Genomic DNA, 13,720 nt, shown 5'->3' with positions numbered 1-13,720 from the left:
ACGGCGCCAAATTGTGTGGGTGAAAATCTGACCACACTGCCTGCTTAGTGATCAGTAGGAAAACACAGGCAGAATAGATGGCTTTAGCAACCTGCAACAGAAAGAAAAAGCTCCGGCGGTGGTTCTTCCACCCGGGGGCACTCCGACGATCAAGTCAGTATATCTCTCAAAGATAAATCAAGTATTAAACTGAATACTCAAAACATAAATTGCATACCTTAGACCCACGGGGGTGCCTCTCTTTTATAATATACCCAATCCAAGTCTCACTAGAAGTATGACTTCTATGAACTCCAATTTACTGTTTACTCTGGACTCTTCAAGAGATAAAGATAAACTCCCTAAGAGCTTTATCCTTATCTTGGTTAAGTCCCCTCTTTGCCTTAGGACTCTTGTCCCTTATCTCGGATTCCGATATCTTCGGAGATGACCTCGACTTCTCCGAGATTACCTCGGCTTAACTACCAGGGCACGTGGCACCTCGGCTGACACGTCAGCGTCACCATGCCACGTGTTGGTATTCAGAAAATATATCCCCACACTCATGAATCATTTCTTGAGAGAGCAACAATATAGGTTGCCTGTGTAATGGTAATTGTTATATTACAAATTATATTAATAATTTGTTTCTATAATTTAAATTTTGTGTCATTTTGATCTCCAAATGTTTAAGTTATGTTAATTTAGTACCTAATATATAAAAAATGTTTTAATTTGATCCTCAATGTTTGCATCTATTAACTCCATTAGTGTGTGAGGACATTTTAACAATTTGTTGTATTCAATCAATCCGACAGATCGAGTTTAAAATTTTGTTACAGTACCCACTAAAATAAGACTTACATACCTATATTTTTTTTAAGCTTAAATAAATCGTCTTACAAACACTAAAAATCTAAACCAAAAAGGCACAATGTATCACAAAGAACAATAAACTATAAATGTAAGAGATAAACGTAAAACCACAAAAATCTAAATCAAAAGGCCACAATGATTAGGCTCACTCAACCTAATTTTTTCTTAATTTTTTAAATTACATTTTTTCTGAATTTTAACCTGTATTCGGAACTTAAATTGTTTCACAAGGAGATAAAAAATGTGGTACATCACATTTTCCAACATACAGTATGATAGGAATGGATTTATTTAGATTACATTATTCAAATTGAAGTATTTTAAGAATAATTTTCTATTAACAATTACACATCCAATGAAATGTTACTTCTTTTTTTTTTTTTTTTCAAATTTATCATTTTATAACATATTTTTATAAGCTTTATGACTCATTTTTTAATGTTTTATCATAACAAGAACTTCTAGCGTATCACATTTGATTTGTTTTTATTCTAAAACTACTTTTAAGATTTATATTAGAAATATTTTGAAAATCTATTTTTGAATCATTAAATTTATCATTTTGAAAAGAAAGTGCACCTCCTTTTGAAACATGCATTCCAAAACATAAATCACTAAACTATTAATATTTTTGATACCACTAATTCCGACCAAACCAAACCCGCTTATATCCTTATTGATGTGTTCAAATAATGTACAAGGAAATTCAGTGCGACCTAACCACTTAGGTGCCGTTTGATGACGTTGCCACAGAAAATAAGAATCATATTTTTGCTTTTTGTTAACACAAATATTTTCAAAATATACAAAAACAAAATCATCAAATTTACTAGCACCATTGAATAAATTCACACTCAAAAAGGATCTATGAAAAAAATTTCAATTCTGGCAAAAAAATTCAATAGTAATGATTAATATATATACATACAAGTTCATCAAAACTTTACAAAGGACTTACTGGTTACAGAATAGAATACAGGTGAAAGCAAAACACAACCAAATGTTCATTTCCTACAAATTTAGCCAAAACAGTGCTACTAAAAATGAGATCTCCCATGGATTCTTCAACTTGATCCATCAATGCACTCTGCAAACCAAAGCATTTTCTTTCGGAGAATGGAATGGCCAGCCTGCGATTCAGCACCAACAACCCCAGTATATGCAATTCCATTTCTCATTTGACGTCCCGGACCAGCCTTGCTTTGTATAATTTAGACTTTTCATGATGTCAGTAATACTTTTGGTCGTCCTTTGGCAGGGACCAGACACAGTTCATCATTCTTGTCATTCCATCTCTGTCCCAGAATACAACTTTGAATAAATGAACAAGGACGATAGTTCTTGTCCTGGATGCACCACTAATGCAGGGTCTCACTCAGCACTAGCCTCCGGCTAAACAGACTTGAATCAAAGATAAATCGAAGCACCTTTCGAAAATGCAACATTTTCAACAATAATCTATTTCTCAATTCAGATTCTTTTTTGGGAAAAAGAACCAGTGAAAGTATTGGAAGAGTAGAACCGTCCATAATAACTCCTGGTGAATGGATTGTATCCGTTGTTGAAGATCAAGGATCAGAAGTTCTAGAGGAGACTTTTCTGTGTAATTTGGTTTTGAGATGCTTCAATTTGTTGAAGAATTTTAGTCAGTGCAAGGGCATTAGCGGACTGCTGGTTATTATGCGTCGGCCTCACTTCTACGCTTTGCCAATCCTCTGTTCACATTGAGACAGCATGATTGTGTTGACTCATTTCTCTTTTGATAGAATTGTTGCTCGTTTTAGAACTGCAGAAAGAGTTTGAAAAGTCACTGCAACACATATACCAGTTACAAAATAATACTACATACTGAATGGACCGAGAGGTTAAGCCAGGGACAAGAAATAAATCATTAAAAAACAAATAGTCAACTTTTCCAAAGCTGGAATTTGTGAACTGTGAATGCCCAGAATACAACAAAGATGCATTGGAATTACCTAGATAGCTTCTCATAAATGGATTCAGAGTAACATCTGTTCACATTCCGAAACAAGGTAGACCAACTAGTCTGACATGCCAAATCCAACGTCGGGCAAGGAAACTTGGTTCCTCACTGACTCAACTCCCCAATTTCAACTGAAACCAAGCAACCACAATGATTTGAGTGTTAGCAAAACAAGAACCATAATCGATGAATGACAACTAAAACTCTAAAATGCCTTCCAGGAAACTGATGTAATATTATCATTGACCACACAATTCACAAAATAAAAACACTCACCATCATCTTTAAATCACACAAAGCTTGTATTGCAAAGGTATTTTTCATACCTTATAGTTGCATGCAATCGATATTCAACAAAGCTCGCTCAATTATACTGCCAAATTTCAAAGCTTTCAAGAAACCACTCACGGAACAAAAAATGCAAACGATGCTAGGATTACATACTTACATTGTTAAGCTGTTTCAAAGGGGCACCACTTGGGATAACAGTTTCCCGATGCTTTCAGCACAGGCTGCAGAGTCCACAGGATTCATCAGATCAGATGATTAACTGTAGGTTTATATCACACATATAGTTCTGTCCACAGACAATAGAATATCATAGCATCGAAAGGAATTCAACTCATGCAACAAAGAATTGAATTGAAACATTAATGATGACAAACTATGCAATATTTACTATTCTAAATTTGTGAAGTACTTGTGTCGTACACTTGAGTAAAGGTATGGGATAAATGTCCAACATGTGTAGTTGGACATTCACCTAGTAAGCATGTCCAACAATTTCATTTTTCCATAAAACCATGCATAAAACTTTCATATTATTCAATAAATGCTTTATGTGATCTTATAAACACCATTTTATTTTATAAAATAAAAGAAGCAAAATTACGAAATAGAAATATTTGTCATATCCCCTTGTCCTTGAACATGAGAATTAGATGAATCCGACACTTGTTCACATATCTGTAGACTGTATATAATACTCATACTTGTGCCCACATAATATAGATGACAAGGAAGTTTTATTTAAATTGTATGAGAGGAAATATAAGAACAATCAGCTACAAAAAGGTAAAATAAAGTGAGAAAAACAAATTGAAAATGAAAAATACAAATCAGCGATTTCTCCTGTCAGTGAGGTGTCATAATGTTAAGAACTTCTCATGGTTAACAATTCACTAGTATTTTTAAATTCCAAGACAAGATTTAAGGAGAGTCCACTATCAACTAAAGCAATTTGTTAGGCAAAAGGGAAGATGAAAAACAATGGAGACTTCCATGATGTCCAAACAACATTTGCAATGACAATCATTTTGCCCATATGGCTGCCCAAAAAAGCAAATAGACTAGTATGGTGTAAAAGTGAGAAGGGTAGGATCCTTGGGAAAGGGCAAGAGGCCAATAGATTACTAGAATGTCTATAAAAAAATATATATGTATATTCAAAAAAAAAAAAAAAGATCATTAGAATGCATGTAATTTCTTCCCTTGATCACTAGAACTTGTAGTTGATTACTAGAACTTATAGTTGATTACTAGGGTTCCTTGTATGATTAAAAGAACACATGATTGATCACCAACGGGCGAGGGGGAAAGGGAAGAAGGTATGAAATATTATAACCTCTTGGTAAACAAACCCGCTCTTATTTACATGCAAACGCAAAACATACATCAATTATCCTCTAAGAAAATGCATTGGTGTTCAAAGCATATATTCGCTTCAAATGTTGGATCCTTTTTTTTTTTTTTTTTTTTTTTACCAACAAGTTCAGATCTGGGATCCATTCCACACATGTTGATGCCATATCCAGCCCTAGTATAATGTTGTTCAACATATGCTCAACACGGAGACATATCATACCCACCCACCCCCCCCCCCCCCCCCCGGGGCTCTCTCTCTAAATATTATGTGCACACCACTTCTAAAACCTACAAAAGGGAACCGAAAAAATTCTTTTTACTTTTCAAGAGGAAAATTTACAAAGATGAATAAATTCTTCTTATTTTTCTTATTGTACTTATGGATAACTTCTACCTTGTTATGAAAAAAAATATATCATGAAGCATGTTTAATATTTAAAATGGTAGTCTCTTAAATTAAAACAGAGCCTTTCCTTTAAAAATTCAAGACTTAAAGCCTTCAAATTTATTATTTGGGCCAAAGGCAGAAAATCCAACCCAATTTTTTTTTTTAAGTTCCAAATTAGGAAAGAAAGATCTTTGAGACTTCAATAAGTAGATAATTTCTATAGCACTCAAAACAACAGAAAAATAAATGAAAGGAATATATCTATATGAGCTTCTGTAAGTACCTTCCGAACATATAAAGATTCTTCAGCTAATTTGGAAACCCTATAAAAGACCGATGCTTGGAATAATTTTTGGAAGTAGATTATATACAGGCCTTGTACTTGATTCGCCATTATTCGGAAGACATGTAAGCTCATTCTCTAGAGCGGAGTAAGCATCTGCAAATGCCTGCATCAAACAATGCGATTGAATGTAAGAAACATAGCATCAGTAAAATCATACCTATGAGGAATATTTGTTCATATAACCACAGATTAGGCCTCGTTTGGGGACTACATATTTTAGTTTAAAAGTTAAAAATCATTATAAGTTGTCACATCTCTCTTTACTTTTCTGCATATCTTTTCGTAAAAAATCAAAAAGTAACTAAAATAATTTGTTCCCAAGTCTGCCAACAAATCAAACAGTAATTACCTCTTAGCAGTAGGTGAATGTTCATAACTCACCTTGCAGAAACTTAGATTAGGTTAGGCAGATATGGTTAAAAATCAGAGGTCACACGTCCTTGTGAATTACGGGATTTTTTACAATGACAAATTCATGAAATCAACAAAATTTACACAACGCTTCATTCATTTGAGTTTACTAATCAGCGAATGGATTAGCAGATTTATAAAACCACAAAAGGAAACATGCAAAAGAATTAAGATATGAAACTCGGAAATATGCTAAACTTTTGTCCTCGAAACCTTCGGATTTTGTCCACAGTGAAGCTGATATTTTTTGAAAAGGTAAATGATTCTATTGAAGTCACCAAAAGGGGCACAACATGTGTAATAATAATAATAATACTTGTAGGAAAGACATAGTGGGAAAAATGAAATCTACGAAATGGCAATATTTCTATAGAGAGTATGGCTGACCTTGATACATTGGTGTATTCGGAAGCAATTCCGGCCCACATTATTAGTTGGAAAAAGTGGATCGTCAATGTAGATAGAAAAAATAAATAAATAAGAGAGCAGCAATAAAACACAAATCTCGATAAGTAAAGAAACCATTTTCTTCCCCTTACTTGAATACACATTTGGCGAGGATCAAACACATTCTTGGGTTGAACAGTCGTCATGGTTAACAAACAAAGATGATAAAAACTGGAGCACATGCATCAAACAGAAAAATTACAATAAAAAATAGAGCCCGAGGCTAAAATATAAATAAGATTTTTTTTTTTTTTAAAACCATCTAAGATATAGCATTTAGTCTTACCCAAAAAAGTAGAAAAAAAATCCATCAAAAGGCTTCCGAAGTTCTACAAAAATAAATAAATAAATAAATGACCGAGAAAATTAATTAATTAAAATTTTTATATAATTAAATGATCATAAATATTTTAAGATAACACAAAAATTTAGGAATAAAGATATTTATATTTTTTTGGATACATAAGGTATCCTGAGTCAACTTATGCGTATGAGTTTAAATCTTTTATAGTCTGAATAAGCATTCCAAAATAGATTTATTTCCTGCTGTCGATGGCCGAAGAGTTTTACTAGCAAGAGAAGAGAAATTCTATGAATTGGGCAACTGCATTGCCAAAAATAATAGGGTGTTATGATAAAGTAAAATAAAACATGATCCTTTTTTCTTTTTCATATTCCTAAAATGCTGCCGTTTTAATATTCTATATAGTGTATTACAAGTATGTAATATAGGAATTGGGCTTTGGGCGAGCTTTCGCATCTCAACTGTATGAAGAGGTAATCATTCAAAGCCCACCTCCCCATTGATTCATGATTGAACCTTCCACCCATTCACGGGGAAGGACCAGTGAGTCTCCGAGTGCGGTTCCAAGGACCTTTTGCACCATCGATTCGATTCGATTCGATTCTTTCAAAAATCAAGTCACTGGTTTGCCCAGGTGAGAGAGCTCCGGTAGCGTCTTCGCAACTGTGAGAGCTTTGTTTGCTGGTCCTGAGTCGCCTTCCACCTGTTCGACAAAATACCTCAGTGAAAACGCTGCTACTGAGCTGTCATAAGATGATTAGGGGGAGGGGGATAACAAGCTATCATTGAGGAAGGGCAAACTAACCAATAGCAAATTAGCGTGCAAATCAACCAGGTATCTTTGAAGTAGTTTGATAATTAGTTGGATGCTCAACTATCTACCGATGAGATGCTTACTGTACTCCCTTGTTGGTCTACATGCATCTAAGGACTCCCCAAATCTCTTTTATTTGAAGATTTTGTAGGACCATGGCAAAGGCTCTCAAATGAAAACAAGAGAGGATTAAGGGATGTAGAATGAGAGGATAGCTCAATCGAGTATGATTGTGTTGATCTATGGTTGTGTGGAAATCTTAGTACACCACAATTGCGATTGACTGTGGAAATACAAGCCTCAACTAAGCAATCATTAAAGCAGCATCAAACATCTCATGCATGAAACATACTAAGAGGTTGTTTGTGATATTCTAAATAAGTGTATTTTTTTACTTTTTATGAAATATGGGTTGAGTTTGAAGTGATAGGATAGAGAGGTGATGTGATTTAAATAAGATGATGTGACTTAAATAGGATAGTGACTTTTTGACTTTTTGACTTTTTTTGAAGATGCCAAACTTAGCCTAAATATAGTGTTAACTGATCTTGAGCACCGGCAAAAATTGGGAAGTAAATTAATAATTATTTTTTGATTTTTTTTACCTTTTAAATATATATATATATATATATAAAATAAAAAATAACCAATGTGCTTGATTTTAATTTTTTGAATTTAATTTTTCAAAAATTGAGTTTTTTTATTTTTCATACTTTTTTATTTTAAGTGAATATTTTTAAAATTTTAAGTAATTTTTTTATTTTTTTAGATGTACCTTACTTAGATATACCTTACTTAAATGTATCTAAATAGTAAATATTTTTAAAAATTAATAAATATACAAAAATACAAAAAAATGTATTGAATTTTTATATTTTTTTATATTTATGGTATTTACTGAATTTTTGTAAAAAAAATTTATAAATATTGTACTTTTTAAATGTATTTATGTTAGATGTGTCTAAAAATCACAAAAAAACAATTACTTAGAATATTAAAAAAATTTAATAAAAATAAAAAAATACGGAAATCAAAAATATAAATTTTTTTAAAAAATAAATTCTGAAAATAAAAATCAAACAGAGTGAATATAACTCAAAAAAAAAATTTAAAAACTAAAGTATTTACTTTTAACTATGTTATCAAAATAAATCTAAGGATCTAGAATCAACTTTAATAATTAGTCTTGACTCTTGAGGCCTAGCACTTTTCTTTTCTTTTCTTTTTGTCATTCTCCAGTGGAAATTGACACCTCTGTTTTGTTTCCTAATCAGTCCTCAAAATTAGTGATCTATAAGGAAAGATAATTATACTTATGGTTAGATAATGTACTATCCGATGAAACTAATTTGGTCAGGGTAGGCTTGGGTCAGACTAATTCAATTGTTTCACGGGTCATCTCTTCTTAGTCTTCTTAGACACACTTGCAACAGGTCCATTAGGAAGGTTCTGAAGTAGGGTGGTTCCTTCCTGTGGACCCTCTAACGATCAAATTAGGTGGTATCGAATAATAGTTTAGAGAGAAAAAGAGAGAAGAGAGCTTTCTTCCTACCAAAAACATTTTTCAAAGGCTTTCTTATATTGCTCATTAATCATTTTCTTGCCCATTCATGCTATCCTATTGGCCGAAAGCCTACCATTTGCTTGTTGTCGGCCATGGTGGTTTTCCCACGTCTTAGAGCGAGAGGTCTTGTTGCATTTAATACTTTGACAGACTAATTTAATGTTTGGCGCATGAGCTCAATAACTCTCCAAAATTTTTGTCTACTACGTAGCCAACTTCCTACCTAACATATGTCTAGCTAGTACCGGGGCTTGACCATTGTGAGTTCTCTATTAGGCTTAGTGTTGGGCTTGTCTTGCTAGGCATCAGGCGAGTGACTGCGTGGTAACCCAAGACAGCCCCTTTTGGGCCATGCCCATCAATAGTCCCCCATTCTTGAGCGCAACTTTAATCCAGCGAAGAGAATAGTAAAGGTGGAAGCAAGCCCCCAAGTTGTAGGTGAGGGAGCCAACCGACTGGGCAAGACAGTCGAGCAAAAGCATCCGACCGGTAAAGGGGCTGACGTAGGGCATCTGACTAACAATGTGGCCAACCGTCAATACGACCGACCGACCGAGGGTGACCGATCGAGTAACAACGTCGACTGGGAGGTGAAGGGTTAAATGTTCCGGCAGGGCGCAGGGCTGAGGAACAAGAACGCACGTGACGACATGACAGGAGGCAGGCAGTGGAACAACTCCGTTCTTCCACGTGGAGGAATCGAGGCTGCTGGTGTCGATTTGGAATGATTATGACCTCTTGAATTTCAAAACTCAACAGTTAATCTTTGAAAATATTATATTATTATAGTTTATCCTTTTTGTTAGGATTTTATTAGGAATTTATAGAAAATCAAATTATGTACAAAATATATGACACATTTATTAAATGTTTAAAACATTAACGTCCTTAACTGGTTATTATGTTTGCATTTTGCCACTCAGATAAGCAAGGCAAAGTGCAAATGAAATGATAAGAGTTGTATTATTATCTTAAAACAATTAATAACGAGTATTATTATCTTAAAAATTTAATAAACACATCATGTATTTTAATGAAATGTTTAAAACCTTAGCGGGGACAACAACCCTCTAGCCCCTATTTGTGTCTTTATTTTTATTTTTTTATAAATACATTTTTTTTTATTGAAATCCATTTTCTTTGATGTACATTTTCCCCCTCAATAATATTTGACATCGAAGTTGATTTTTACAATAAATTGACACTTTCTCTTTCTCTTTCTCTTTTTCTTTCTTTTTGTGATGATAGTGCAAGAGAGCAAAATCTTATTTCTTGCAAGGCATTCCATATCATTTTTATCCCTCTTCGTCTCCACTCTGAATAGTCTTCTCCAAGTGAAGTACCAAAGCAATAATTGTTCTCCATTCGATGATGCTCACTTCATAATTACTGTAGCCTTCATCGTCGTTATGCTTCTCTATGTCATAGCATTAGCAGTTGAGATAACTCAATTCACAAGCTATCGCAAAAGTTCTTCGACATACAGGTCTCTTCTCCGGAACTCTTGCCTCAATTTTATTGTTACTAATTCTCGTTCCAATTTTTGGATGCTCTCTTTTAATCTTATGAGGTATTATCTTTGCAAGGGTATTGCATAACTCAATTACTGAATTGACTTACAAAATGTTGTTTAATGTTTTAATGCTCATGAATCATAACTCGAGAGAGCAACGATATAGGTTGCCTATGTAATGATAATTGTCATATTACAAATTATATTAATCATTTGTTTCTGTAATTTAAATTTTTTGTCATTTTGATTTCCAAATGTTTAAGTTATGTTAATTTAGTACCTAATATATAAAAAAATGTTTTAATTTAATCCCTAATGTTTGCATCTATTAATTGCATTAGTGTGTGTGGACATTTTTGACAATTTGTTGTACTCAGTCAATCCGACACACCAAGTTTAAAATTTTGTTCCATTACCCACTAAAGTAAGGATTACATACCTATATTTTTTTTAAGCTTAAATAAATCATCTTACAAGCACTAAAAATCTAAACCGAAATGGCACAATGTATCACAATGAACAATAAAATATAAATGCAAGAGATAAACGTAAAACCACAAAAGTCTAAATCAAATGGCGACAATGATTAGGCACACTCAACCTAATTTTTTTCTAAACTTTGATCTGTATTTGGGACGTGAATCGTTTCACAACGAGATAAAAAATGTGGTACAACATATTTTCTGACGTACAGTATGATAGGAATGGATTTCTTTAGATCGCATTATTAAAATTTAAGTATTTTTAGAATAATTTTTTGTTAACAGTTACACATCTAATGAATTGTTACTTTCCTTTTTTTAAATTAATAGTTTTACAACAAATTTTTATTAACTTTATGACTTTTTTTTTTTTACGTTTTGTTATACCAAGAACTTCTAACTTGTTACATTTGATTTGTTTTCATTCTAAAGCAACTTTTAAGGTTTTATATTAAAAATATTTTTTAAATCTATTTTTGAATCATTAAATTTATCATTTTGAAAAGAAACATGCATTCCAAAATACAAATCACTAAACTATTAATATTTTTTGATAACATTAATTCCGACCAAACCAAACCGCTTATATCCTTATTAATGTATTCAAATAATGTACGAGGACCTAACCACTTAGGTGTTGTTTATGATAAATAAGAAACATATTTTTGTTTCTATTAACACAAATATTTTCAAAATATACAAAAGCAAACTTATCAAATTTATTGGCACCATTGAATGTTAAATTCACGCTCAAAAGGATCTATGAAAAAAATTATAGCGTTTTTTATTTAAACCCGACCCATTTGATATTTTGAATCCGGGTTTCATTGTCTCATGTAGTTGTTCATATTAGGTTTTCCTTCATCTCTCTTTGAGTTTGGATTTTGAGATATGTTGGTCATGTTTAGAACAGGTTGGTCGCTTATTTTTCGAGTTATTGTTGCCTAGATTTTTGTTCCTACACTTGAGCGTCACTTCTTGCGCTCAAGCGGTCTTTGTGAACTCTCAGTACTTTTGCAAGTCTGCAAAACTATTGGGAAGTAGTATTCTACGCTCTAGTGAAGTTTTTTACGCTCGAGCGGTCTTGGCTCGAGTGACCCTTATTGCGCTCGAGCGTTGGTTTTCTGTTTATCAAACTACTGGGAGTTTGTATTTCACGCTCGAGCGACAACTTCTTGCGCTCGAGCGGTCACATCTTTTGTGTCTGTACACTCAAGCGTCACTTCTTGCACTCGAGCAGTCTGCGCGTATATCAATCCGTAAAAGTCACTTTTTATATCACTTTTTCATCTTTCTCTCTTTCTCTCTGAACATTTCAAAAACCCTAGATCTACACACACACTCTCTCTAAAACTTACCTTCTCTCTACAAAAACACCAAAATCTAGTGATTTCTTCACCCTACTCCCTTTGTTAAAAAGGTAGAACACTTCGTGAGCTCTCTTTTCATCCAAACAAAAGTGAATTTCGACTTCTTTGAGGTTTTCCACTGTCTCCTTGGTCTTCTAGCTTCGAGATAAGGATTCTCCATACTCTTTTATGATTTTTAACTTAGCTATTTGTTTTTTATAAAACAATCTTTTGATTTTAAAGGATTTTGGACAAACTTAGGGTTTTGGTTTAAAATCAAAAGAGGGGTTTTTAAATGGATGTATTGAAAATGGTTGTGGGAGTGGAAAAGAGGTTGAGTTGTGGTGAAATTATTGATTTAGATACTCGGAATATGTTTTGGAATGAAATGGGGCTTTGCCCTAAATGTCTCAAATGTTTATTTTGTATAAATAAATGGAACTGATGTTAAAAATTTGAAATTGGATGGATATTGATATGGATGGTGGAGTCAGATATGAATTATCACTCAATTTGAAAAGTTTATCTTTAAGGAATATAAATTATCTGTTTAGAAATATCTGTTTTGGGCTATCGGTGGAGGATAGTTATGATTATTATAGAAATCGCATGTGAATTAAAAGAATTGAAACTATTTTCTTATTCATTTGCATCGATCATTATTTCACATTTGTACATTGCACATGTATATTGTTTGGAGAATGTGAGCGAATTTGGGAAGCAATTGTTGTTAAATCAAATAAGTTGGCCTGTGTGTCGATGGTGAAAGTTCCAAAAATCGCGCAGTTATAACGCCCTCAAAATAATACATAATACCCATCAATCAGAAATGCAGTAATATAAGAAAATCAACGCATTTCCATTCATCAGAGTAGTTCTTACAACAGTATTACATGTTAACAATAAAGGCAAATGCCCTACGGGCTTACAGCTTTCCAAGTCAACACTTGGTTACACAAAGGAAGAGTACTAACTCTATACAAAATAAGCCCTTGTCTTGATATACATGTAATACAAACAAAATAACCAAAGGAGTCTTCAACTCCCATAACCTTCCAAGTTATGTCCCTGGAGGTGGCATGCTACCTGTACCTGAAAATAATGTCCCATATAGGGTGAGCTAACGCCCAGTAGAGATATGCTAAACACAATATGAGCAGTAACTAAGACATTAGCAATTGATAAATGTTTAACTCCCATAAATCAATTCATAAACTATTTCCATTACATGACCACAATGTCTATGTTTCATTTCACTTTCTATTTCTTATCCAATTTCCAAATTTATACCCGAGGCTCAGAACCTGGCCACACACTCTAAACGAAATAATAATTCATATTAAACGTTTCCCATTTCGCAATAGATAAGCATACAAGCTGTATCAACACCTCATCAGATAAGCATATGAGCTGTATAAACACTTCAATAGATAAGCATAAGAGCTGTATCAACACTTCAATAGATAAGCATATGAGCTATATAAACACTTCAATAGATAAGCATAAGAGCTGTATTAACACTTCAATAGATAAGCATAAGAGCTGTGTCAACACTTCAATAGATAAGCATATGAGTTGTATCAACACTTCAATAGATAAGCATATGAGCTGTATGAGCT

General features: G+C 33.2%; 1 protein-coding gene across 13 annotated transcripts in view; it reads right to left on the bottom strand.

Annotated features, from left to right (window-relative positions):
- Positions 1–1,721: 1,721 nt before the first annotated feature.
- Positions 1,722–13,720, bottom strand: part of LOC114283973 (uncharacterized) — a 120,692-nt gene continuing 108,693 nt past the window's right edge. Inside the window, exons 1-9 of one of the 13 annotated variants that reach the window (XM_082916571.1) lie at positions 7,185–7,725; positions 6,872–7,082; positions 6,362–6,404; positions 6,168–6,246; positions 5,155–5,320; positions 3,288–3,351; positions 3,116–3,212; positions 2,832–2,970; positions 1,722–2,641 (exon numbers count right to left, since the gene is read on the bottom strand). In XM_082916571.1, coding sequence (XP_082772697.1) covers positions 5,195–5,320; positions 6,168–6,246; positions 6,362–6,404; positions 6,872–6,962 — 339 coding nt within the window. In that variant the 5' untranslated portion in view covers positions 6,963–7,082; positions 7,185–7,725 and the 3' untranslated portion in view covers positions 1,722–2,641; positions 2,832–2,970; positions 3,116–3,212; positions 3,288–3,351; positions 5,155–5,194. Of the gene's footprint in view, positions 2,666–2,831; positions 2,971–3,115; positions 3,213–3,287; positions 3,417–5,154; positions 7,083–7,184; positions 7,734–13,720 lie in introns of those variants that run through there. The other 12 variants (XR_014362299.1, XM_082916573.1, XM_082916572.1 and 9 more) reach the window with 12 other exon arrangements.

Source organism: Camellia sinensis, chromosome 2 (genome assembly GCF_055761805.1).
Source record: "Camellia sinensis isolate YWXY chromosome 2, ASM5576180v1, whole genome shotgun sequence".
Classification (NCBI taxonomy): domain Eukaryota; kingdom Viridiplantae; phylum Streptophyta; class Magnoliopsida; order Ericales; family Theaceae; genus Camellia; species Camellia sinensis.
The sequence above is the reverse complement of the archived record's forward strand: the minus strand, read 5'-3'. Positions and strand labels throughout refer to the sequence as shown.